Source organism: Vidua chalybeata, chromosome 1 (genome assembly GCF_026979565.1).
Source record: "Vidua chalybeata isolate OUT-0048 chromosome 1, bVidCha1 merged haplotype, whole genome shotgun sequence".
Taxonomy (NCBI): domain Eukaryota; kingdom Metazoa; phylum Chordata; class Aves; order Passeriformes; family Viduidae; genus Vidua; species Vidua chalybeata.
Genome location: NC_071530.1, coordinates 13,590,105 through 13,617,229, shown reverse-complemented (window position 1 = coordinate 13,617,229; position 27,125 = coordinate 13,590,105). Strand labels below are relative to the sequence as shown.

At 37.2% G+C, this 27,125-nt stretch overlaps 1 protein-coding gene and 1 long non-coding RNA gene across 25 annotated transcripts in view; one reads left to right on the top strand and one right to left on the bottom strand.

The window, feature by feature from the left end:
• The window catches only part of PARD3 (par-3 family cell polarity regulator), a 487,425-nt gene that overhangs the window by 319,803 nt on the left and 140,497 nt on the right, over positions 1–27,125 (bottom strand). Inside the window, exons 1-2 of one of the 24 annotated variants that reach the window (XM_053935623.1) lie at positions 8,374–8,393; positions 7,269–7,324 (exon numbers count right to left, since the gene is read on the bottom strand). The exons of the other annotated variants lie outside the window; for them this stretch is intronic. Coding sequence (XP_053791598.1) covers positions 7,269–7,286 — 18 coding nt within the window. The 5' untranslated portion in view covers positions 7,287–7,324; positions 8,374–8,393. Of the gene's footprint in view, positions 1–7,268; positions 7,325–8,373; positions 8,394–27,125 lie in introns of those variants that run through there. 24 annotated transcript variants of the gene reach the window in all.
• LOC128784271 (uncharacterized) lies at positions 8,512–13,323 on the top strand. The gene is made up of 3 exons (XR_008429421.1): positions 8,512–8,594; positions 12,905–13,095; positions 13,173–13,323. It is a non-coding gene; the product is annotated as an uncharacterized LOC128784271 (long non-coding RNA).

Here is a 27,125-nt window from a genome sequence, read left to right as displayed (position 1 = left end):
TTCTCCTCATCTGCAAAGTGATACATAGCTTTTTAGCCTTTAACTGTTCAGAGTAAAATAAAACAACAGGACCACAACACTATTATGTTCTGTTTTCCAAGCAATTCTGTTTTTCATTATTTTAAATCATATTATATTGTACTTTATGCTCCTTTCTAGAAAAAAAAAAGATAACTAAATAAGATTTCAAAACAATTTAAATATATCAAAGTACTTTGCAAATAAGGTTTATACGTTCACTTTCTATGACACAATTAGGAATCTTCCTATAAAAGCCAGAAGTTCTGGAACTGTAATTGTATCATGCCTTTCAAACCAGGTACTTCATCTTACATATTAGAATTCATATTTTTATAGGTCTTCATTGCCACAAAAAGGAGGGGGGAGGGATAGGAATCAAATAAGAATTGCAAGCTCCAAACTTATGGTTATTTTAAGTGAAAAATGTACAAGGACCCTGCTCAAAAAGTAACTGAAGGGACCGCAGGAGCAACAAAAGAAAAGAAAAACAGGTACAGAACTTAAATTAGCTTTTATGAAGTTTTTTCATAGTGAGGAAAAATACCAGTATTTGTTCCATTACCTTCCACAGAAGGTATACTTGTGTATACATTTTTTATTAAAATACCTGCATTTATTATTTTTTTTTATAATTTCCAATAATCTGCAACTAAATTTTAAGAGGAAAAAAAAACCCAAAGTATAAAATAGACATGCAGTAGTTATTTCTGTGGTCCTTGTCAGAGGTCATTACTTCTATTAAAGGCATCTTGGATGAGAATCCATAGGGTTTATATAATCTTGTTTTACAAAACCTAAGAATACTATTTAACCAGCATCTTACAAACCTATTCAAACTGAGTTCTCTGAGTTACTTCAGCAATTCAACCAGTGATATAATTAATTTTGATGTAAATCTCTCTCAGGGGCTTTAATGAGCCAAGTCAGGAAAATTCAAATTAAATTATCCAAATTAAATTAAAGAAATGTACACTAGACCTCCGAAGCTCATAAGTAATGATGTTAAAAGTATTTCCCCAACACTACCTAGAAATAGCATATTAATAATAATGTTTAAAATGCAGTTAGTTCTTTAAGAAACAGAGATGTTACTCAAGAAGCCCAGCAAATATTTTTTAAATATTTAGTTCAAGTCAGGATTCTAGGACAATTACATATGATGGTTTTGCCTCTACATTATGCACCTACCTGTCCTACTGTTCAGGAATCAGCACACAAGTGTTGAGTCCAAAGTTCTAGAGGGGGAAATGAGGACACTTGTTTCCAGAGCTCGACTCCCCAGATGAAGTCAAACACTTCTCGCATGGGGCCAGCATGCTCATGGCTACACCAGCCTCCTCCACTGCAGGCTTCTTGGAACAGGACAAGAGGGACAGCTTAGGAACCTAGCAAAGTAACACCCAGCCCAAAAAAAACACTTGCCATTACAAACAGTGCCTCTGCATCACAGCATGCTGAAGGAAAGCAGAGTGAAAGGTAGAACTGAGTGCAAAGGCACCACAGTCAGTTTTCACAACCAGCTACAATTGCTGGTTTTTCCCCAAACCTTACACATGATAAATTAAAAAGCAAGATGAGTAAGGCATCACTGCTCCAGTCTATATAATCAGGGTGACCTCACATACACAAATGTACAATTAATAAATGGAATTGTTTTAAATCTATCTCATAAAGAATGCTCATTCCACCCAAACAGAGTCTCCACACAACCAAGAACAGGGTCTATAAAGCTATACCATGTTTCAGAAGACAGGCCAGACACAAGAACATTAAAAAATTGATAATTCTATTTTAGCAGAGCAGCATGATAGATGGCACTTTTATGCTGTAACCTAATAAAATATCCCCTTTTGTCTCTCCTACTAGAAGAACATTATACTTTAAACTAGATCTAATTAAAAATAGCAGGGGATGAGGTTTGTATCAAAGACTTGCCTCTGCAGATGGTGATCCCCACACAACACCAGACTGCACCTACAGCTGAGAAGAGGTCCCCATGCCTGGCAGCTTCCCACTCATGCCCTCAGGAAAGGTAGGTGATTAATGGACTCTACCTAATGGCAAAGTAAATGAATCAGCACCACTAAGCTCCTCATCTGAAACACCAGAAAGTTTGGTTTCAAAGAGGTGTCCAGGCTTCAGAAAGCTCTGCAAGGAAGGATGCCAGCAGCATGTCTCACCAGCCCTTGGCCCTTTGGCAGGCCAGCAGGAAGAGCGCCCTGCGCGTCCTTCCCGCTCTGTTTGCAAGAACCTGCCTGGAGAGGGTGTGGAATGCCAGCCTGCATCAACGTGGAGCACACACCAAGCCAGCCTACACAGCTCCCATGGGTGCATGGAGGCTGCAGGAGCCCTGAGAGCTGTGGTCACCCAGCAGAGAACCCCACGAGAGCCTAGGAGCTACTGTCAGCATCGCACTGACAACACAAACAAGATTTGCAGGGGAGGAGCTGACAGCACTGTACACTCCTCGCAGCAACAGCTCCCTTCTGCAGCTCCCACGAGGAGGGCATTCAAGAGGAACCTGCCATAGGAGACCCTGGGGCAAGGCTCTTCTTCACCAGCCACCTGCAGGACACAAACATGTACGATTCCCCTGTGAGGCAGCAAAAGCTGCCTGAGCTGAAAGTTTGATTTTTTGAGTAACGTAGTCTTTCCTTTTACGTAGTCTTTCCTTTCTGAAACGCTAAGGAAAATATTCCTCAGACAGACAGTGAAATAAAAGCCAGAGAGCTAAATACTATGTACTTATCCTTTCAGGAAATGCCTAACTTGTGTAGAGGGTTAAACAGATGGAAAACCAGACTATGGAAGTCCACATATTAAGCAGTTTTGAAAACCTGAATTGAAAAGAACCCTTGAAATCTTAAAAAATGAAGATTCAGTAGTAAAATAATCCTGCTAGCTTTGCTATAAAATAGTATCCATAAAAACAACAGTCACACTGAAAGCCATGTAGCAAGTGGAAATCTATGTCTGTTTAGGGCAAACATTACTACAGGTCTAAACAGAAAGGCCTAATAAATTTCTCATATTTACAGGATGGGATTTTCAACACATGTGACTATCGTGAGGGTAAATCTTAACAATAATCTATTTCTACCCTGCAATTCCCCAAAATAATTTCATTAAGGTAGTAGTCTGGAAAAAAACATTGTGCTCTCTTTCTTTGGTTCCTGTCTCTCTCTACTGGCACAAGAGACACAGATGTGGTAAACAGTGACCTTCAAGGATTTCAATACTTTCCTTATCACTGCTTATCTTCCAGGTATGGGGAATGAGCATAGGTGTTCAACTTCATCATCCCCCAAAACTTCCTTGCTATTTTTTCCTCTAAATTGAGATACAAGTAGTCTTAGTCCCTACAATCTACTTATTTCCAACCCCGCAAGTAGCAACATGTACCATGCTGCAGATTTTGCCAATGCTATTAGAAGCTGTGACACTGAGCAGGGGTGACAATCAAAGCAAAAAAACAGTCATTCTAATTTTTTTCCACATTTCTGTGACACTGAAAAAATACTTCCTGCATATATCATTATATCATTAGTTTCCATCGCATGCATAAGTCAGTGTGTGAGGTTGCTTTTTTATTACACGAAACACATTCAAATGAGAGAGAAAGGACAGAAAAGGGCAAGATAGAAATAATAAAATGTAAAAATATGGTTGTAAATTACAACAAAGTCTGCTCAATTTGTAGCAAGTAATTCTTCAGATAAGCAAAAAATTATCCTGAGAACAAACCCACTGTGTATTTCAAACCCTAGAATCTCTTGATTTGGAGCATGCAATTTCTGCCCTCCCTCTCCCCAACAGTACAATTTGATATTTCAGTCCTAAAGCAATAATACATACAAACAGCTTCATTTACTTGTAGAAAACTGATGAGCCTTCATCTATAGTCAAGCTCTTTAGTGCTCAGATTTGACACAGGAGTCTACTTAAAGCTCAACAGGAGTTTGTGAATGGCTCTTTGTGTGACACGCTAGCTCTAGAAAAATCATTTGCTTTTGGTTTTATTCTACTGTTTCCACTTCATGGATGAAGTTAGCAAGAATCTAAGCAGCCATCCTGTTCCAGAACAAACATGATTAAAGGTAAGAAATAACCAGGAATATCTGCATGCGTAGAGAAGCCCCCTGTATTTTTACAAGGGAAATGTCAAAAAAAAAAAAAAAAATCAGCTATTTCTAAATTTCTAAAAGAATATGGGTTTTCTTCAGCAGTTACACCACCTTTCACTGAATTGGCCATTTTAAAGCAACCACTCCTTTCCACAGGTTTTTTGTTTGGGTTTTTTTTTTTTGGTCTTTAAAAAGGGTAAGAGTACTGAAAAACAAGGAACTTTTTCAAATCTCCTATTGTTCTAGATATACTATCCTATAGTCACAGATAAGCAGAGTCAGGAATCTCAAAAAAAAGTTGAAAAATATTTCAAGCAAGCCAAATGGAAATCACATTGTTGCACAGTAGTCAAATAGTCCATCTGTATATACCCATCCTTCCTAGTTAAATTATTTCAACTGTCAGATAAAATGGCATGAATAAAAAGTCTTGAAATCAGAAATCTGATATATCGATCGTGATACACAATCAAAGATAGCAATGTTTTTATGGGAGACAACTTTTGTAAATTGTCAATACATCTTCCCTCTCCTTTTTATTACTCCCTCTTCCCAGAAATAATAAGCCCAGTCATTTTTCTAAAAAGGAAGTATTTCATTTCACAATTCACAGATACTCCTATATCTGCTGAAATGTTATTTGCCAATTACTAACACCCCTACCCATCATGGACTCTGGTATTACCAGGCATTTTTAATGCAGTGAACAGAAACTACTTTTCTCTTAAAACATGGGCTGTGTTAAAATACATAACAAGTGTCATCTAAATATATCTTTCAGTTAAAGAATAGATTTTAATCTCAGTGTAGTGATTTAAAAACAGAAAATTGCCAAGAAATCCAGGGTGAAAGCAGTATTTTATACAAAAGGCAAATGAAAAGTCGATGAATGCAAGATAACCATGAAATGTTGGAAAGTTCAAATAAAAAAATACTTTTTTTTCAAGGACTGTTGCCCTTAATTTAGATGTAATTTGACACATTTGAACTCTGTGTGTCTCTAAAAGAACAAAACAGGAAACAACCACATCCCACTCAATACACTTGAATGAGTCTTATTAAGTTGAATGATGTTTGCTTCGGGCCATAAACAGCAATACAATATTCATCAAAGCTCACCAGATTAAGCTTTTCTCCCACTTGCTTACCTCTGGCCCAGCCGATTTCCCCTAAAAGTAAATCAATTTTGCACTGACAAACGTAAGAGTTGATACAAAGGCTTGCTAACAAACCAAACCAAAGAAACCAGGAAAAGCCACTCCATAGCATGAGAGTATTCAATTCATGTAAATTTATAGAAACAACATTTATAGAGAAAAGTAAACTGCTTTATAAACTAATACAAATCATCTTAGAAAAGACAAACTTCTGGACACATCAGTCCTTCCTTCATCAGTCTTCCACTAACATAAATGTGTATTTTAATGAGTTGATAAATATTAGACCTCTGGAAGTGATGCATTAGCACAGGGTCTTAGCTATCTGTTCACTCTGCTCAACAAAACAACTACGATGTCTCCTGCAGCTACTGGATTAGCCAGTGCTCTCTCATCTCAGGGTCCTACAGGGATGGCACCTGAAGCAGCCAACAGGCTGCACCTCCACAATACTGCCATGATCACAAACGAGTCCTGGAGAGACAAGTCGGAGAAGTGCAGGTGTCTTCAAACTCACCACTTAGCAGCAGGGACAGGCTGCAATACACGGGCAGGTGGGGAAATGGTCCAGACACCTTCCAATGCTGGTGAAGAATCATGGCCTGCAGAATTCAGTCATGCCTGGAGGCCTTACGTGAGCAGTAGCTTCAGCCACCCACAGAAAAAGTGTTTCTCAAGTTTATAAGTCTGTTGGTCTACGTTTATGGAAAATATGTAACTATGGCAATTTCAAAGCAAGATTTTTAGTGTTCAAATCCTTGGCAGAAGCCAACTGTCTTTGTATGTACCATTGCCTGGTTATTGCTTCACACTTCTAATGGAGTGAGCAGTAACAGGAATAATGCAGCAATAAAAATCCCACAGGTTCATGTTTTATTTCGGGTTAGCATGAGGGACAAGCATAGGATTGCTGCTCATTATATGGTACCAACACAGCATTGCTAGGATAGAAAAGAGCTCAACAAAGGAATGATACAGTCTCCCAAAATACTTAAAGAGTACCTTTTACTATAAGGATTTGCTTCCTACGGCACATAACAGAAGAACTGTACTATAATTTAAATTATTATTCTATACTTTTAGAGACTTTCTTACCTATCCACCAGAATATGCAGATAAACAATTTTTTTTAAATTGCTCCCAGAACAGCAGTAAGATTTGACCTTCCTCACTTACTGTAACTAAAAGTACACACATGAACAACAAAAAAGCACTTCTGAAGTAAGTGTTGCTAGCAGAAAAACACAACAGATGCAGATACCATTTAGAAATGTTCCATATGATCCACAATGTGATTTTCTATATTAAAGTACAGCTTTATACCAATTCTGCAGAGAAGTATGGTTTGTAATAGCAGTAATTTTTTTCAGTTTGCTCATATTTCAAAATGCTCTGCTAAAAATCACAGCACCACAGTTTATCTTTATGGTTGACTGAGGATGACAAATTCAGAGGGGGCTATGTATCATTAATGTCACAATAAAAGGACATGCATTAGTGTGTATAATTATTGAAAATGTTTTTATTAAACCAGTGTTTTTTTCTGGTCTCTCTATAAAGAAAAGAAATATGCTAAGGGCTGTAAAACAAAGCAGAAATACACAGTTACTAAACAACAAATATACCATCAGGTACAAGGGTGATGGAAAGCATTCAGAACCTTCACATCCATAGAAAAGCAGCAAGCAATTATCCTTAGCCTAAGCAAGATGACAGAATGTAATTCACATAATGCTTCCCCAGACACAGTCTATATCAACCCCTTCAAGACACCTTCCAAAGATCTTCAGAGCTTAGGTTAAAACTGAAACCAACAAGGAGAAGCAAACATGATGAGGTCCACAGAGCTTGCTAACCACTCAGAGGGTTTGCCTACTATCCAGTTAAAGCTGGCAAACATTGACTTGAGGGGCATTCAAGAAAATAAACAGTTCAGAATATGCTACATGTAAAGCATTATATATACCTTGACTTGCTCTTCCATTCTCCCTACTGGCTGTTTATTAGACCCTGATCATTTTGCTGGAATAAATGTTGAAATAAAAAACCTTTAGTTACTCCATTTCTGATATCACTTTCATGTAAAACATGCACCTTTTTAAGGCGCCAAGAAGAAAAAATTAGGACTTGGATTACATGCTTCCAACATTTTACTAGGTAAATTCAATCCTCATGCCAGACTTACTCTCTTTTAGATAAAAACTGAAGGAAAACAAACATCAAACATTGGCATACATTAATGAAAAATGTTATAGTGAATTTTTGGTTTTAGTTTTTCCGTCAATAAATTCCATTCTATGTTCTCTGTCAATAATGTACAAAATAAAAGTCAAAAGAATACAACATCTTTGAGAATAGGACTTTGTGTGTGTGGCATAAGACTATCTTCCTCCTGTACTTCTGAAAGTCCTCATGTATTTGGCTTTCTCCCATAAGGCATCTTTTGGAGTTCATTTTAAGTCCACCTTCTCTAATAATAAATCTAGTACTTGGAAATCTGCAGCAATACATTTTGGCATGAGAACATGATTAGCTACATGTTTGCACACTGCTGTATTATGACCTTTTCAATATTACAGTTATCAAACACTTTTTAAAACCCTTGGACTTGACATACATGTGTATGCTGATCACCTCATGAAAACATACTAAGATGGAACCTTATTTTTCTCCTTTCATATACTCCAGTCTCCTGACAGCAAAATTACAGACATTTTTTGCTTTAGCAAAACCATAGAAACACTAAAGTACTCAAGAAAAAATGTTAAAACAACGGAATTTCACCTCCAGGTCTGGGACACCTGGTGCTCTGTGAACCACTCCTTAGCCCACAAAAACAAATTATGAAAATCAAAAAGTGTTAATGTTCCAGAAAATGTTCAATGCCAGGAAGTCTGTATTTTCACTAGCACACTCCAAAGGTCTCTGCAAATCGAAGGAAGTGAAAAAATGTTCCAAATGGCTATGACAAAATGCTTGTATAGAAAGGCCTTGCAACTTTGTGTTTGTATCCCCATGTTAAAAAAAAAAAAACACTGTCTAGTTTTCTACTGTCCAATGAATAACCTAACCTGGCAAATCCTGGCAGAACCCATTGCAGCTCAGCTTAGAAACGAAGATACCACAAACACAGTTCTATCTGCTCCTCAATAACTGGAACTGATGTCACACTAGGGTAATTCCACAACTTCACCTCAGTACCAATGGGACACAGACATGGATTGCTGTGGACAGAACCCTAGGGGAGAGACTGAAACTACCAAGATATCTGTTTCATCTTTCTCTTGGACAGGTAGGTTTTAATATAAAATAATTTCATAGTATGTTTGCATCTCCACATATATGTCAAAATTATATTACTTAGCATTCGAAGGCAAGCCAATGCTTCATAGTGCCTGTAACTGGTTATTAATAGACTAAATGCCCATGCAAGTGACTTCAGAAATCTGTAAAACATACAACAGAAACCTACATTCTTCAACTGCAGTCCTACATTTTATTCAGCAGGGAAATCACCTTTCACATTCCTAAAACCACAATTTGAAAAACACTACATGCCCCAGTATGTCAGAAATTTGGTCCCTGCATTTCTTACCCTGTGAAACCATTTCTACCTTCAAGCTGCTCACAATGCTTGCAGAATTCAAATTTTATAAGATGCATACAAAATGCATCCCGAAAAAAGTACAGAAGAATTTGAGTCATTATCTCCAAATCAATATCTTTTATTCCCTGCTGATTTCAAGCAATGAACCCTTTAAGAAGCTTAACTAAAAGGTATTTGATTAAAAAATCATAAGGCCTCTATTAAGATCTGTGAGGAAAATTTAGGACATATTAACTAGAAGAAAGCAAAGCATGTCTCCAAGACAGTTCTTCAGAGTCCACATCCAGAAGAGGGATTGTGTAGAGAGATGAAAAATTTCCTAATATCATCATCACAATATGAACATCATATGAACAGGGGAAACAAAAACCCAAGATTTTTTTCAGAAATTGCAGTAATATAGTTGAAGAAAGTATTTACCACCAGAGCTGATATGAGTATAAAATAAATTTAACTTATGAGAAACTTCTGTTGAAAATGATTACAGAATATTTTTTACTTATAATGTTATAATTAGCTGTTCAAAAATAATTCTTCACAAGATGCTGTTTCATACTTGGCATTATAGTGAAGCCCACAGTCTGCATAAATGATGTCATAGGCACAAAAAGCCCAAAGAAACTCTAATTTGGGCCTCAAGAAGACTTCCTAGGTCAGAATCAGCAAGCAGCAGTAACAGCTAAGCTGCTTTTAGAAATAAACCGTTCTGTTGGCCATATGTATGCAAAGATGGTTTTTATACATAAAATACAGTTAATATGTGCTCTAGATAACAAAGAGGCATCAGCACCAGCCCCAGTCTGCACACATGGCACTCCTGGGACACTCTCAGTATGAGTCTGAACAGTACTTTGGAAACAGACTGATTCAGAATGGTGGTAGTTTTTGTGAGTTGGAATGTATTGCTCTGGTTTCTCTTCAGAGCAGTAAGACACAAGTAAGTGAGGCATTTGTCTCAACAAGAACTGTACCACAGAGATGAAGACTGCCTGAAGGACAGAATTATCCTAAATTGTAGCACTTTGCCTGAAAAATAAAATCCACTTTTTTCTAGTAATATGCCCTCACATAACTACAAAATGAATACCAGACAAAAAGCTAGGGGACAAGTTTGCCAAGACTGGCATCTCCCAAAGACCGTAACTGATTTGGAAACACTATACATCATTTTTCAGCAAAGTCACCGGTGAATGGCAGTTAAAACAACTGCCTTCCTGTTGCCATCAGACACAAGACTTGGCTCATTTCTAGCTTGCCCTAATAAGCATCACATGTTTTACTTGAGCTGGCTGGGTTTCCACATTTGAATGCCAAGAAAACAATGACCAAACATCTCCCAGTTAAATCCCATGTAAAGCCGAGACAAGAATATTTATAGATAGGAGCTAATGCCAACATCAGGGCATATAGCCCAACAGCTCATGGATTGGGCCAATTTTTTATTTTACTTCATAGAATCATAAAGATTGGAAAAGACTTCCAAGATCAATGAGTCCAAACTTTGACTGAACACCATCTTGTCAACTAAACTAGCTCTAAATGTCACATCCAGTCATTTCTTGAACTTTTCCAGAGAAGTGACTCCACCACCCCCCTGGGCAGCCCATTCCAATTCTTTCAGTGAAAAAATTCACCCTAATGTGAATTTTCAGGTCCAACCTGAACATTTCCTATGGCAGCTTGAAGCCATTTCCTCTTGTTCTGTTGCTGATTGCCTGGGAGAAGAGTCCAACCCCCACCTGGCTACAACCTCCTTTCAAGGAATTGTAGAGTGGAAAGGTCACCACTGAGCTTCCTTTTCTCCAGGCTAAACACCTCCAGCTCCCTCAGCTGTTCCTATATGTCTTACTCTCCAGACCCTTCACCAGCTGTGCTGCCCTTCTCCAGACATGCTCCAGTACTTCAATGTCCTTCTTGTAGTGCAGGGTCCAAAGCTGGGCACAGGACTCGAGGTGTGGCCTCACCAGAGCTGAGTACAGAGGGACAATCACTGGTCTGCTTCTGCTGATCACGCCATTTATTATACAAGCCAGAATGCCACTGGCCTTTTTGGCCACCTGGGCACATTGCTGGCTCGTGTTCGCCAGCTGCTGGCGAGCATCCCCAGGCCCTTTTCCACCAGGCAGCTTTCCAGCCACTCTTCGCCAAGCCTGTGGTGCTGCTTGGGGGAGGGCTGCTGTGACCAAGTGCAGGACTCAGCCCTTACATTGCCACGGTCCATAGAGAACACAGAAGGGCTGGCTGAACACTTTCCACCTTAAGTCTGAATTTTCTTCAATAGCTAAGTCTGAATCATGTCCCTCAAACTCCTTATAACAGATTATGGTCTTATATACTCTGAGACAAGACATTAACACCCATATATGAACAGATGTGTGAGTTTCAGCATTACTAGTTCTTTACTTTCAGAATCTCCCTAGAGAGCAAATGTCATTAAGACTAAAAGTAAACTACTGTAATTTAAAGAGAAAACAAACTTTTTAATATTTCAAGAAATACAAGTCCAGTATTCTCAGTAATGTTTAGGAGAAATAAAAACAACTGCAGGTGAGAAAAAATAAATCCAAGAAAAACATACCAAGCAAAATTCCCTGCTGTTTCTCCTGACTCCTTTGAGCTCTCCATGGCAGCTCAAAAGCTCTCCTCTGTCCCACTGACAGAGACAAATGTGAACCCACAGCCTCCACAGGCTGCCCTTGCTTTGCTCCCTGTAACCTTGCAGGCCAGGCACCACCCTTCCACCCCACAGATGGCAATAGTTGGACTCCTCACGGCATTAACTTGTCAGAGATATGGGCAAGAAGGGTCTGCAAAGGTAACTACAAAACACCAGAAAGTTTTTGTTGGGGAGATGCAGCAATATTATTTCTTGCCTTCAGTTATCAAGGCTATGTGTTAAAAGAGCTTCTAGATAACAAAGCCCACTACTGCTGCAAGCAGCAACAAGCTACACAAGACATGTCTTTCATATTTCCATTCTGGTGAGAATATTAGCTTTTCAGAACCCAAGGTTCAGCTCAAAATCTGTAATAATTCCCTCTTGAGAAGACTCACCCATACAAATTGTGACTCACACAAGAGAGTAAGCACAAACTTCCAATCTATGTTGGCACAAAGAATTTTACGTGCCCAGAAAATTCACCTAAGTTCAACAGGACACCTGGCAGAGGTAGCTCCTGGCATGCAAAAAAGGTCAGCAGAGCTGGGGCCTGTGCTTCATATGGCATAGCAACATATCAATCAGATTAAAAGGTTACTTTTCCTACATGTCTTTCATGTAACATCTGTGTGGAAGTATTTCCTCCAAGAGCTACATTATCAGTGCAAAGTGCATGTGGAGGAGCAAGACATCAATGAGAATTTTGCTTGGGAGGGGATATTCTGTTAACCAGAAGACAGAAAAGCAGATTACAAATCACAGAGCTGTCAGAGTATAAGCAAACCTATTCCATTCACAATGGCTCATGTAGCTATATGGAATGCACAGGCTCTCATAATCTCTTAGTTATAAATTAAATTGGCTTATTTCTCCTTTTTTCTAATGAATATGGGAACTGTATGTGCTTAAAGGACAGTAGGTTACGTTTATTATGCAAAATACTTAAAATAGATCTTAATCTCATTTTTAAAACAGCATATTTTCAAAGCATAGGTTAAGCAAGGGGCAAAAATTTAGGTGCATTTTTTAGAAGAATGATCATAGAACAGCAACCATGTGGAACTAGATTGTTTCATGCATTCATTTTTGGGACCCTTAAGTTAGGCAAAAAAAAAAAGAAAACTGAAGAAATATCACAAAATGTTAAAAGATTTCAAGGTCTTAGTTATCTTTCTGAGATGACAGTCCTGCTGGTTCCTCTTTTTAACCTACTTGAAAATGCTAATTTGTATTCTACATAGAATAGAACATAACTTCTCAAAAGATCTCAAAAAACTTCATGAAGTAAGGCATAGTGGCTTTTATTTAGTTCTTTAATCTTTTTCCAAAACAAAAGGTTTACAGTCAGACTGCCTGATCACTCAACAACCTTCCCTCAGCCAACAGTTTTCACTAATCCAGATGAACAAAACCCTTGCAAGTCCAAACTGTGTCAGATCTGCACCAAAGCCCAAAGAGAAATGCATCAGTATTTGGCACCCATGGCATGCACACGTATGGTATCAATCAAGCACTGCTAGAATGAAGGTAAATACCACCAAACTTTACAAAAAGTCTTTGGTTTTTGTTCTTCTCCCTAATCTTTCTGCATTATTTTAATAAAGAAACAGGGCTACAGATACCCTTAATGTGTGCTCAGTGAACTGGAAGGTCACATCCTACAAAACAACACAGACGCTCTGAGATGCCAGGACAGCCACTTACTTATCCCTCAAACAAAGAGTCGCATATTTTTATCTTGATTGCTCATCTACAGAGGAGAAGTTGCTTTCTTCTACTAACTTCAAAGAGATATAAATTTTCCATATTTTTCATTTAAGAATAGTTCAGAGAACCTACACTAAGGTAGGAAAAAACAAGTAAAATACAAAACTGCTAGCGTGTAAGATGTAGGCTATTTATTTCTGTCATACTGGCACAGTACACTGGGATAGCACCAGAATATACACAGACATATATATATATACACACATATATATATGTATCATCATATTCTTATCCAATCTGAAAACATTTCTGAAACTAGTTGTAAATTGTCTCTACAGTACTTTTAGTATGAATCACTGCCCTGATCAGTTTTTAAAACTCAGAACTCTCCTTGTTATTTAACAGAAGCAAAAACATGCAACTAAAGATGTATTATTCTTCCTGAATTATTAAAATATTTCCAGCTCTAGAGCAATATGTCTGCATTGCACTGATACAATTAACTTCTCTGTACATGGCAATGGTAGCACTGGTGCCTACTTGGGGATGAGGGAAGGGAGAAAAAGCTGGAAGCTGAAGATCTTGCAGACAGCATCTCAGAGCTTTTAACATGTATAAATCAACGAGGTTAATGGGATCCTATTACCATTCATTTCATTTTATTTGCAATGGCTTTAGATCAATATAGAATCTGCAACCCACCTAACTAAATCTATACAGTGCTTCCCAAACAGGCCATGAATATATCCCTGCTCACTGAAACTGATTCCCTACACACACACACTCACATGCCCACACAGCACAGAATCAGCATACCTCAATATGGAGAGTATATATAGAACACAAACCATGCCTGCATTACACACTGCCAGCTTCTCACCTGCTCTAAAGCGTGCATTTAATTCCTTAAAGTGACTAAGCTGTCTTTGCCATTTGAGACAATTCTTCTCTTTCAGCATTTTTCTCTACCATTAAGTGGAATTTTCTGACAAGGCTTCTGGGAGAGGCCTGCAGACTGACCTCCCATGGAGCACCTACTCCAACTCAGTAATTAAAAATTTAAATAACATGTTTTTACATCCATTTCCAACTTACTCTAATTTACACTTTACGGTAGTTATCAAATGGACAAACACCATGATCCAATTACACAGCAACAGAAAAAGAAAAGGCTGAACAATTATTATTCCCAGCAGCTTCATTTGGGCAGTAACCTCACAGTATTTAACAGATAAGCCTTGGCACAATATACTTGACATTTACATTTTCAAATGTATGTTCTATCCAACCTCCCTCAACATATTGGTTTAATTAAGATATAGGACATTACTGTTCAGAATCACTTCACTAAAAAGGCATATGTTGAATAGTCCAATAACCAGTATAATATAATTGAGCTCTGTCACCTGGAAAACCATTGCTTAACTAGAAGAAAAATCAATATTCCCTTTTCTCACAATGCTTTCCATTTCACTCTGAAATCAAAGCTGCACCAGAAATGCATACTGAACACAGTCAGCAGTTCCAGAGGAACATAAAGAATACACTCAGATTTACACATGATTTTAGAGCAAGGGGTTTATTGATAATAATTCAACATCTAACATGGCATTTAATCAAGATTTAAACTATTTATCTCTCCCAGTGAACAAAGACAGAAGTTACTGAAAGCTATTATCAATATGAAGAAAAAGCAACACTGATACCCATTAAGCACAAAGAAAGGCAATGACAAAAATGAAGAGAAACTAAAGGTCAGCCTTATAGGACGGAAATCAAAATGCAGAACATGCAAACCAATAATTCCTGGTGCTTTAGGTGCTGAAACAATGCTCTGCAGAAAGTGGCTCAATTCACAGGGTCATATTATAACCATAAATCTTTCTTATAACGAAAAATGCATACAGGGGAAAAATGTGCAAGTTACTATTCCTTTCTGTATGTCAAAGAAATTTTCAGTAAATTTTAGCCCTGTCCTAAACAAGTAGGATAAAAAAAAAAAAATCAGTAACTTTGAGAAAAACAGCAACAATGCGTTGCTGTTGAAATGAAAAACAATTCATTTACCTCAAAAAAAAAAAAAAAAAAGAGTAAAATGTCACAAAACACAAAGTGAATTAAATAACTCTTTGGCAATGAAGGATGTATGTGTTTTGCATAGAGGCAGAGGCCTTTATTTTAATAAAAGCTCCCAAATACCAGCAAAACACAAGCCACTTTCAATTGATATATCGACTGATAATGACACCAAATTAGCCCAGTTAAACAAGCTCAAATTGTGAACTAACTTGGCATTACAGAAAATGAAAAAAAAAGATAGTCTTACTGTGCATTTGATAATGGGAGGTTCTCTAGCACAAATACAAGACTTGGGGGCTCAAGACAATGACTATCTCTGCCTAACAAAGTACAGCCACTTCGATTTAAACATTATAATGCTGCCTTCCAGTTTTAAAATTTATTTAAGACCTTAAAATCTTTCCACCTTACATATGGATTCTCTTGACTTCTACCCTTTAGCAAGAGAGAGAGTTTCTGTACACCCATTTCCTACTGCAGTGTGTTTGAGCTCGCACCAATTGATCCTTCTCGTTCCTGAAACACACAGAACTCTCCCCCATGTACCATCTCCTACCCACCTTCCAGAGGAATTCACAGAAATGATTACTCTAAAAATTCCTACCCTCTGATTTTAGTACAAGGAAAAGCCCCCTAATTTTCTTCACTAAACACGTTGAGAAGGCAGCATTAGAATTAAATGGTGCCTTTGCTATATGTGAGCATTCTAGTCATGAGAAGCTACAAACATACATCTACAACTACATCTTAACTTTCTGAAACTCAGACCAAGAAGAACCAAATGGATAACAAAATCTTGTTCAGGTATATTAAAAATTCTCCTGCAACTTCATTATCAACCACTGTCATACCAAAAACTGAATTCTGCACCTGGTATTCAGCATCTTAGAGGGACTGGTTTATTTGGTTTTACTTGGGGTTTTTGTTGTTGCTTTTTTGCTGGGGTGTTTCTGGGGTTTTTGAGAGTCAGGTTTTTTGGGAGATCAAAAGAGGTGAAAAAGATAACTACCCTAGAGCTATGAAATATTAATTCAAATAATCATTAGGGTGAGTAAAGGGAGGTGAGAACAGCTTTACCTGGATCTTCACTAACAAATAAACAAGAAGAGTCTGTAGTAACAGCCAACTCCATTTTCATCAATACAGCATGTCAATCCCATCCTGCCCCTATCACCCAAACAATCAAGCTGCAATACTGGACCTCATAATCTGGTGTCAAATGCTCTAAAATGATGCAAACAGCTCATAGCAAACAATGCAAAAAGACACATGCTGCACTGCAGCCTGAAGGCAGCAGGCAGAGGCTTGGGCACACTTGCTCTTACAAAATGCTGGTGACTCCTACAGTAAGGAAATGGCAGGACTCATCACAAAGCCAGGAGAAAGAAACAAAGACAAACTCAGAAGAAAATGAGAGCATATTCAACTTGCTTCCCTCTCAATTTTACTCTTGAGAATATTTTTGGCTCTGCTTCCTCATGCCTTTGCCTTACCTGATCTACAGACTCTCCCCTGAGAATTCCTCTTACTAATACATGTAGGAGGTTTTGTATTTTCTGCTGGGATCTCATTCAGAGCACAACTTTGCAGTGAAGTTGCATTAGCAACTACTGACATGGATGGCTTTAATTCTGGATTGTTTTCATGCACAGTCTGAACAACCTGAAGAGTGTAATGAAGAATGCACATTTTACTTTGCCACAGAAATAGATTCATCCATTCTAACACATCAGTACACCTTACCTGCTCTCCTGAAAACTCATCTCCATGGTGTTACTTTCAGGAAAGATTTGGCTCCTTACCATTGCCAAGTTACCTGTCTGACTTTAGGTAGTGTTTTGACTTTGCAGCATTATATGCATGTATTTTCAAAATAATATTTCCTAATAAAAAACTACAGGACTGAAAATTGCCCAGATATAATTGCCCAGATACCTCATCTGTAGCTGTGTTCAAACATACAGCCACCTACTGCATCAACAGAAAGGCAGGAAACCAACTGCACAGACTAGGAAATCAATGCAGAGTCAAATTAAAAATAATATAACGAAGTTATACAATACAAAGTAGAGTTCAACAAAAAAAATATAAAAGGGATTGTGACAGGACAATGTGGGGAAAAGACAGAAGTGTAAAAAGACAAAGACCGTAGTTCTGGGTTCTTGTTTTCTTGTGACCCACACCTGATCTAAAGAGAAGCTATAGGAGACAATGGTGGCACCATAAAGTACTAGAGATATTTCCTCCTTAACATTATACTGTGTTCATCATAAATTAAAGAAAAGAAAGTTTGCCAAATATTTTCCTGTAACTCCAAAGGATGTAGTCATAATAAATTGCTGGTTTATTTTGGGGGTTGTATTGGGTATATTACTAGAGTCTATGATTTATATGAAAAGTCAGACTCAATTACCTTTAAGCATGCAAAAATTTCAGAAAAGGATGCAGCTTAAAAACATCTAAGTCTATGGGCATCAGAATAATTCAATTATTAGCAACACGTAACATGCTTTAATAAATTACATAACTTCATTCTGATTTTTATTAAAATCTTAAGTGAAAACTGAACTGAGAATTAAATTATTTCCTGCTTATTCACACTTGCCATTTTATTGGTTTGTTACTACATCGGCACCACTATAGTTATACTATTAATTTTCTGTTGTGTTACTGTATGAACTATCCACAAGAATTTTATAGCTTTACAGAAGCACTGCTGTGCAACTTTTATCCTGATTTCTTGCTCTTGAGATGTAAAGAGGATCAGTTCAGCACAAAGTAAGGAAAATAAAGCAGAGTCCTGTGTCAACAACCGCCCGATACAACTTGTGTGTTAAAGAGAGAGGTAGGAGCTCAGTGACACAAAAATTTTAAGTCCCCTGAAAATACACTAAAGTCTATTCCAGAGTCACAGGAGGAAATATATGCATTTTCAGCATATTTAATAAGTGTAGTAATTGAAATGCTTAGAAGTTAAGAGTGATTAAAAGCTACATTTATCTTTTCCAGCACATTAGTGTACAATTACAGCTGGTCTAAAAATAGGCAAAGTTACTCAGAGCTGAAAAGATCAAAAATTGTATAACTTGAGCGACTTGGTTTATTTTTAGTCCAGTCTTAAAAAGATCAAGAGTTCCACGAGATTAGGGAAAAATGTAATTGCTGTTGGTAGTCAAGCAGACATATTTTCTTGAACTGAAGACTAAAGCTGAGAACTTACAAAAAATTGTTATAAATAGATCATGAAATAATCTCCAATTTATGCAACTTGTCAATAAAAGACAAGTTGATTAACTCAGCCAAGAATAGTAACACTTTCTTTCTGGAAGTCATGCAAGCAAATTAGAACTGTCATACTTTGAAATGACTGTTTCAAAAAAAGTCGATAGTGTACATTTTCTCACAGTATCTAATAAAACAAAATGTCTGTTTTTCTATATTTAAGCATACTACAGATGAAACAAACTTGCAATGAATTAACATAATCTGCAGAAAAACTCAATTTTCTGCCCTGCATGTGCAGGTGAATACACAGAACAGATTGATATCTCCCATTGCGAGTGTGGCTCAGTGTTTCTAAGCAACCTTGCTCCATCATCTTCTGTGACAAAAACAAGTGAAGAGTTTGAACTGCAGTCTGATAGAGATGTGAATACTAATGACTAACCAAAAAAATAAAAATCTCATCTCTCATTGAATTCTAAACAGAACAAAAAGAAGCCACAATTACAAAAATACTTATTAAACTGAAAATTCAAACAATTAAATAAAATTGTGTCTTCAGTAATTATCTAAGAAACGAGAATTAAGATTTCAAACAACCAAATCAGGTAATTATTTCTTTCATATGTAGCACATAATATCCATGAACATATACATTCTCAAAATCTGCAATCACACAACTAGAGATGGCAACATTTTCTGGACACAGAATTTATTTTAATCCTGTTACCATTTCTGAAAAGCCAACTCATATCAGCAGGAAATTAGCTGCTCTGACCTCACCAGCCAGGTTCATCATGCACCATCACACAATAGTATTGAAAATGCAAATGCTGAAAGTAGCACACTGCTATTGTGCCCCAAAAAGTAGCTTGAAGTTTCATAATTGTTACTCATTTTCAGAAACTGCATTCTGACAGACTTGCAGGAACTACAAGAGAAACAGGTCAGAAATTTGCCTACTATTCCTTGCTCATCCACTCTGAATTTTGTCTAATACATAAGAAATATGTAAGGGGGGAGGAAAACCCCATGTGTCTTTTTGCAATCACTGGGGGGATGGGAGGAAAATGCACATACCAATTCTCAGTAAAACTACGCAATTAGCAATTCAACAAAACAAAACCCTATTCTTTAGAAGAGCAGTAATTATACTGCTTAAGGCACTAAAAAATGTCTCACAAGAAAATGAACATTTTTCCAGAAAATAAAGCAAGCTTTGACAGTTTCCTGCTTACTAGAAATCAGAAGAAAAATCTGACTACTGTCATACCTTCTCAGCCTAAAAGAGATGTATCAGTTACTAATATTTTACCTTTAAAGGACAAAATCTCTGTGTTTGACTTTACCTAAGTTACAGGCTCCACTCTACTACTGTAATTTGTCCAGAACAAAATGAAAACAAACTACACACCACTAGTAGTTTCAGCACTTTCTGAAAAGGAATTTGAAATCTTACTGCCAAATACAGAAAGCAAGAAGAGCAAGAGTTAAATATAACAATTAAGGACACATAATTTTCATTCTTATGCCAGAACACCATGGTGCTGTTGCAGTTCAATTATTGAGAGATGCCTCTGCCCGAGTTATGGCGCAAACAAGACCAAAAGCCACAGTACAGCTTCTATTTAACAGTAAATGTGAGGCAGAGGGACAGAAAGGAATAGCAAAGTGAGGGGAAGGGGGCAAAGGAGGTACCAGAAGGGGAGAAAAAGAAAGGAGAGCAAGAGAGACAGATTAAGCAGAAAGATACAACCACCCATCATGGATCCAGCAGCATCCAGCTGGTCCTTCTTCCACCCTGTGCTTCTCAGTGGTGGCAGTCCCAGAGCTGTTCTTCCATGGGTACCACCCTTATACAGTCCAAGTTCCAGGTATCTACGGAGTGTAGATGCCACTCCCATTCCTTGGAGTGATGGGTGTATAAGCAGTTGCTTCCTTTCCCAGTTTGCCACAGCGGGGAATTTTTGTCCAGATGCATTAACCAGGATGTGCAAACCAAACCTCACCTCTTGTCCGGCTTGGAATTAGCTCCTTTCTGATGCAAATTCCTCTCTTCTGTGCTTATCTCACAGCAAGCTCCTTCTTGTGGCCTTTACAGTGTTGGAGGCAATTGTGATCTTTAATTCTCTGACAGGTGTCCACAGGGTTGACCAGAGCTGACAAGGTGCAAGAACTACTCAGCGAATCAGTGCTACACCTTCCCCTACAAGGACTGGACAGCTGCTTGCAGTTCTTAAGTTTTTGACAGAATACTCTGAGTTGGGACTCACAAGGAATGTCAAGCATATCATACATTTAACTATTTGTACTGGCTGATCTCAAGAAGAGGGGAGAAGGGGAGATCTATATGAAGTTACTTAGTTATAAATGCTAATAACATTTATTAAGAAATTAAGTTTTTTTTCCCCCCACAACCTTTCTTAAGTGTTTTCTGCTTAACTTGATGATGTGAATGTCTCCATGTTAACCTTGCAGACTGAGCCTTTGAGCCTGGCTGCATCTCAGGCACTCTCAGGCAATGCACCAAACACAAGAAGCAGGAAATTTGATGAAATCACAGATGTTGTGCTACAGCTTTTTTAGAGGCTTTGCTTCTGCTCAACTGACATTTTAAGAGACAGGATTTAAGGACAGTCACAAAGTACCCAAAAATGGATTTTGCATACACAAGATTTGCCCATGGCCTGAAAATTCAGTCTACTGTATTATACAAACACACAAGATACAGTCCTAATACTGTCAAGATGCTTTTTTGGAACAACTAATAGATTTTTGTCAGTATATTTTCTACAGCAATATGTAAGACAACAAAGCATTCTGCTGAAGCAACATAATTTCAAATGTATGGTAAACTGAAATGGGAAGCTCTGGAAGAAACATATATATGTAGATCTATATTTATATATATACAATTGCACTAACAAAATTACATATCAAAGACTTACATTAAAAAAATCTTCCTCCATCACAGTATCACTAAAGCGCATATCAAAATACTGTCAAAATGCTTTAAAAGAGCACAAGGCATAAATATCAGCAATTTATGAAAAAGTTCCTTTACAGTTATTAGTTTTATGCAACATTACCTAGAGATTGATATATAAGTTATCATATTGATCTGCTCTCCAAAATTGAAAGCAACACAGACTAGAGAGAGAGGATGCACAATGAATTCATAAACTATGAAATTGCAATCTCACTACCATTTTGCTTTCCCCATACTACACAGGATTGTTCTGATAGCAATAGGGACTCTAGCCAAGGAGCCATAAACCTGGCACTAAGGGTGCAGTCAGGTTTTCTGGGATATAAATGTGAAAGAACAAACTAGTGGCTGACTTCTGAAACACTTCTTTTCCCATAAAACATCTCATGAAGCTGTCTAGAAGAGAAAACTTTGCTAATAAAATTATAAATCACCCTTTTGGTTCCAACAGGGGTCACTCAAAAGGTTCTCCACATCTCTCAGAAGAGACTTACTTCCACAGAAACTGTTATCTTTGACAAAGTGCTGTTAAGATGCATCACTAAAACAAGCTAGTCAGGATTTGAAGTGATAGATAACTTTTATTAGACTACCCCGTTGTTAATAACAACAACAATAATAATAATGATGCTTTAGTGCAGATAAATCCTTCCTCAAGTGTGAAGCAAAACCCAGCTTTTAATAGAATATAGAAAATTGCATAAGTATAAATAATCCTCACTTCTCATTTTTAATTTCTGTGTAGAATAAAGTAGGGATTTTTTTCCATTAGGTAAATTTCATTTCGTAATACTTCATTAGTCCAAATAATGAACAGATCACGCAAGAGTACACACAAAAGCTTTAAAAACTACAGAAACTTTTCCACAAGGGTTTTTTACTTTTCCACACTGAGTTCAAGAAGCGTTTGGACAATACTCTCAGGCACGTGGGGATGGGGCTCTGCAGGGCCAGGAGTTCGACTCTATGATTCTTGAGGGTCCCTTCCAACTGAGCATCTTCTGTGACTTGGGAACACAACCTGGGATCCCTCCCTGCTTCCACAGAACCTTACACTTAGGCAGGAAGTCATCCTCCACCCCAACCATTTCACATCTCTTTGGTGAGGTGCAACTGTCCTTCTCTCCACAATTTGCAGAGCTCTTGGGCATAATTACCCCTGATTGGAAAAATGAAACCACATGGCAGTCCTCTCTCTCCCTGCTCTGCTGTGCCTCACTGTAGATGGCAAGCAAGATAGGATTAACCAAAGAGGCTCAACTATGTCTTGCAGTTAGAAGATAATCACCAATTACTGATTCAGACAAATCTGATTTAGCTTTACTGAAGAAGAAGAATTGTTTGAGGGGGAGAGAAAGGGGGAAAGAGACCCTAGGATTTTGATATAGCAAACTGATTTTCCACTAAGAAAATCAAATTTTATACTTGAAGTGTTCTCTCCTGATTAATACCACTGTATTTTCTAAAGAAATTCTCAACTAAATTGAGTTATTGATCAATTCAGGGTTTTATTTATTTCACTGCTGGCACCCATTTCTCTTTATCTAAGTATTTATATAATAAAAATAATAATAAATGGTCATCACCATGAAAGCTGAGTGCTTTACAAATTCTAAGAGGTATGTAATAAATGACATCCTTGTTTCATTGAAAGTCTTGTCTCAAGCAAGTTTCTCTATAATTAGATGTATAGACAATAAATAAGAAATACACATGAATTTGCACTGTTTGATAAGAAATACCTTGTTTAAAAGTATAGTTTATTTCCATCAAAAAATCACTCAACATTTATTTTAATTTTGCTTAAATTTGACTTTAACTTTTACTGCATATCTTCACATAAAGAACAAAAGGAAAAGCAAGCAATATTTGGGGTATCCTAACATCTACTCTTCATAAGATTTAAATTAAATGTTTAAGGGAAGAATTTACAGATCACTATTATAAGCCAGTTTGTCCAAGTAACTTCCTACAGGTATCACACTTACTTTCAGAGAAGTTATGAATACCTCACTTTTGGGGCAACAGAGAAGTTGTGGATGCTCCATTCCTGAAAGTGTTCTGTGTCAGGTTTAATGGGGCTTTGAGCAACCTGGTCTAGTGAAAGATGTCCCTGTCCATGGCTGCAAGCTGGATTAGATGACCTTTGAAAGTTCTTTCCAGCCTAAATCATTCTATGATTCTATGATATTTTTTAATGACAAGATATTTTCAATTTCTACAACAGCAAGAGCCTTTCAAAACCACTGGCTGTTGACAAAGACTGTAGACCCACCAATCCCATGATGAGAGAAGGAGCAGCGCAATACTGGCCGTCAGCACTGCAGGGTGAAAATTTGGGTCAGCAAAGAAAAGTAACAGTACATATTAAATCTTTAATGAAAGTATATAAAACTTCCACTGTCCATAAAGATGTTCATGTCATCTTCTCCATGTTTACTAAGATCATCCAATGGTGGACTTGGCTTCGCAAAAATAATCCTCCCAGACATAACCAGTAAATTCATTCATCACCAATCAAGCACTGGGCTAAAATTTCCTCGGGAATCATAAACAGTATTATAGTCTTAACAAGCAAAAAATAAGAAGAATGCTTTAAAGAAGAGCATATCATAGAAAACAAGATTCCACAGGTACACCTTTAATTTTATGATGTTCTGACGCAACACGTATTTATGAAATTAGAGGAGGACAAGTACACAGTAGCAGATTCACTGACTGAATGAGATGGGAAGATCTATATGTGGGCAAAATCATCTTCCAATTCTAAAATAAGCTTTAATACACTACTGAATGTATTAATATACATACAAGGTACATAAACCCATTATCATTTTCACCAGACATGTAATTCCTATTTATGATACACAATGTTATGTATCATCTGTAATCACCAATTTAGATTATGAAAACCCTCAAGCAGTGGAACCAGTAAATCATAGAATAGGTTAGAGCTATTAGAAAACATTAATTCTATTCTCAAAGCTAAATTACATTTTGCAATTTCTATCAATGGGTTTGAATGGAACCTTGAAATGATTAATGTTTTATCAGAGATAGCCCGGGCAGTGTACACAGAAGCTGCAATTTAGAATTTAATGCTGGTGATGTGTTAGTGACCTAGTAAAAACTGATAGACTTATCACCAGTCCCAGCACCGCTGAGCACAACAGATTGCAGAAGTAAACCATGGATTTGTAATTAAGTCTGCAAGCTAGAAGGCTCAATATTTGGTGGCTGACGTGAGGTACTGCCAGCCACAACTTCGTAACAGTCCCAATACACTTGTGCCAGAGAAAAATTCCCTTGTAATTTGTATCAGCATAATTGAAATGTATGCATGTAATTCAGGTGTGTGAATCAAGACTCCCTCTGCTGTCAGATGAACTTTTGGGAACAGAAGCTCGGAGCCCACCTCGGCAGTGTTCTCTGTTCACTGTCTGCTCGTGTCCTCACACACCCAAAGTAAGAATAAAAACTGTTAAATCACATTGTGCAATTATTCCTGTTAGAGTTCCTCACCCAAGAGGACAATTGCTTTCTGCCCAAGCATCTGCTACAAGAAGGTAAAGAAGAAGTATTTTAATACAGAAAAAGTGAGGTATCAGTAGCCCAGGCTTGTGGACAACTACATTTATTGTAAATTACTTTAAAATGCAGTAAAATAAAGATCAGAACAGTATCTACATCTTGTGATCTCGTGTATCTACAATGGACCTTTCTTTCCTAAAAGTTGTATTCAAATAGAGCAGCCAAGTTATACAGTGGACAGCAACATGAAAAGAGAGAATGAAAAATAGTCAGGTGTCACAAACAGTGGAGTGTACTTGGAAGGAAAAGGCAAAATTTAAACAGGTGAAAATAAGAAATGTGATCCTGTATCACAGCATTAAAAATAAATTAATGTCTATAAACTCTGAAGTAAACCACCTGAAGAGGAATAAGACATCTCCGAAGAGCTAAGCAACATTTATTTCAAGCTACAATAAAGCATCCAATAATGATTCAAGCCATGGTTCTTTTGCAACCTTTAGAATATGCTGTGAAGGACTCTTTACAACTAATTGGTGGTCTGCTTAGATCATTTAAGGCCAATACAGACAAATGTATATACACAGTATATGTAAATAGAGAAACAGGGTGTTCTGTTAAAGCCATTGGTGGATAAGAGCACTGTTAAGAAAAAAAAAAACTGTATTTTGTTTAAATTTACAATGCTTTCTTCCTTTTCTGCATCAAAACCAAAATTTTCTGTAATGATTGTGTATTACCCCAAATTAATCTGTCACTATTTTTCCTGAAGAAAAAGAAACTGAGTAACATCTAGAAGATCTTTATCAATTTCTCACATACAAGCAACTTGTGTCTATATTACCAATGTATAAATAGCTCTTTAAAATCAGTGGTAAATTTTAACATTCATTTTCTCTCATAACAGAACTTCTCTACATGAAAGTACAGAATGGGCTTTGTTTTGTTTTGTGTTTGCCTAAAACTGGCATAGTTTTAGTTGTTTTGTGTTTTCAGTAAAATTTCTATTAATTCTTTCTCTCCTCAATTGAACTGGAGATTAAATCTTGGCACTTCTCTAAAGCAAAAAGCAAACTGTTCTCAAGCAACGTCTTGACACATGATGCAAAAGACCCTGTTAGGAAAAAACTAAAACGATGCGAAGAGAGAATAATCATGGAAAACATCTTCCCCTTTAAAACAACACTACAGCCGAGTTGATCTTACGACTTCTAAAATTCCTTCTTCAAAGAAGTATTTAAGAAAGCTTATCAGAAATGGTAGCAATAAAGTTTGACTGTGTTCATTACAGAAAGTTTGATTAATTGCTACCACAAGCCAGTGAGAAAAGTCAGATTTTCATTTCCTTGCCCTTTCTAATCTGAAGACAGATATGGGTGAAATGCTTTAATCAGTTGGGACTTACATTTTAATCAAATAAGTGCTACTGTTTTGCTACAAGACAACTTTCAGAAAAGTTAAACCTGTATGAACCATGGAAAGAAGCATGTCTTTTGCCCTTGTCAAGTGCCAGCATTACAGGTCACAACTCAAAAAAAAAGATCACAACACAATCAAATCGCAGTTCAAAAGTGAGGAGGTGTGGATTCCTCCTGAATACTAAGCCCTCCCAGACCAAGGCTCTGTGTCTGAAATACTTTTGATTGAACTACATAATTCTGTTCAATCAGACCACAGTCAAAAATGTACCTATATAAGGATTACTAGTAAAAACAATTCTTTGTACGTTACTGCTTCGTTCATCTACTCCTTGGCTAACAGCCATCCCATAAAATAGTTTAGACAAGAAAAAAGTTTACCCTTTTTTTTTTTTTGGTTGTAGAGGGCTTAAAAGTCCTGCAGTAGTAGGAATCTGATAGTTTGTTTTCCATTATAGGAAAATTAATAGGTATGACAAAGATTATTAAATTATCATTTTCATCAAGATCTGCTACTTTGAATAAGGTTATTACCCTAAATGAGAACAAAGAGGAGAAAAAAACACTTCTGACTAACAAAGGTTTTTGTGAAATCATTGATGCTTTTTCTC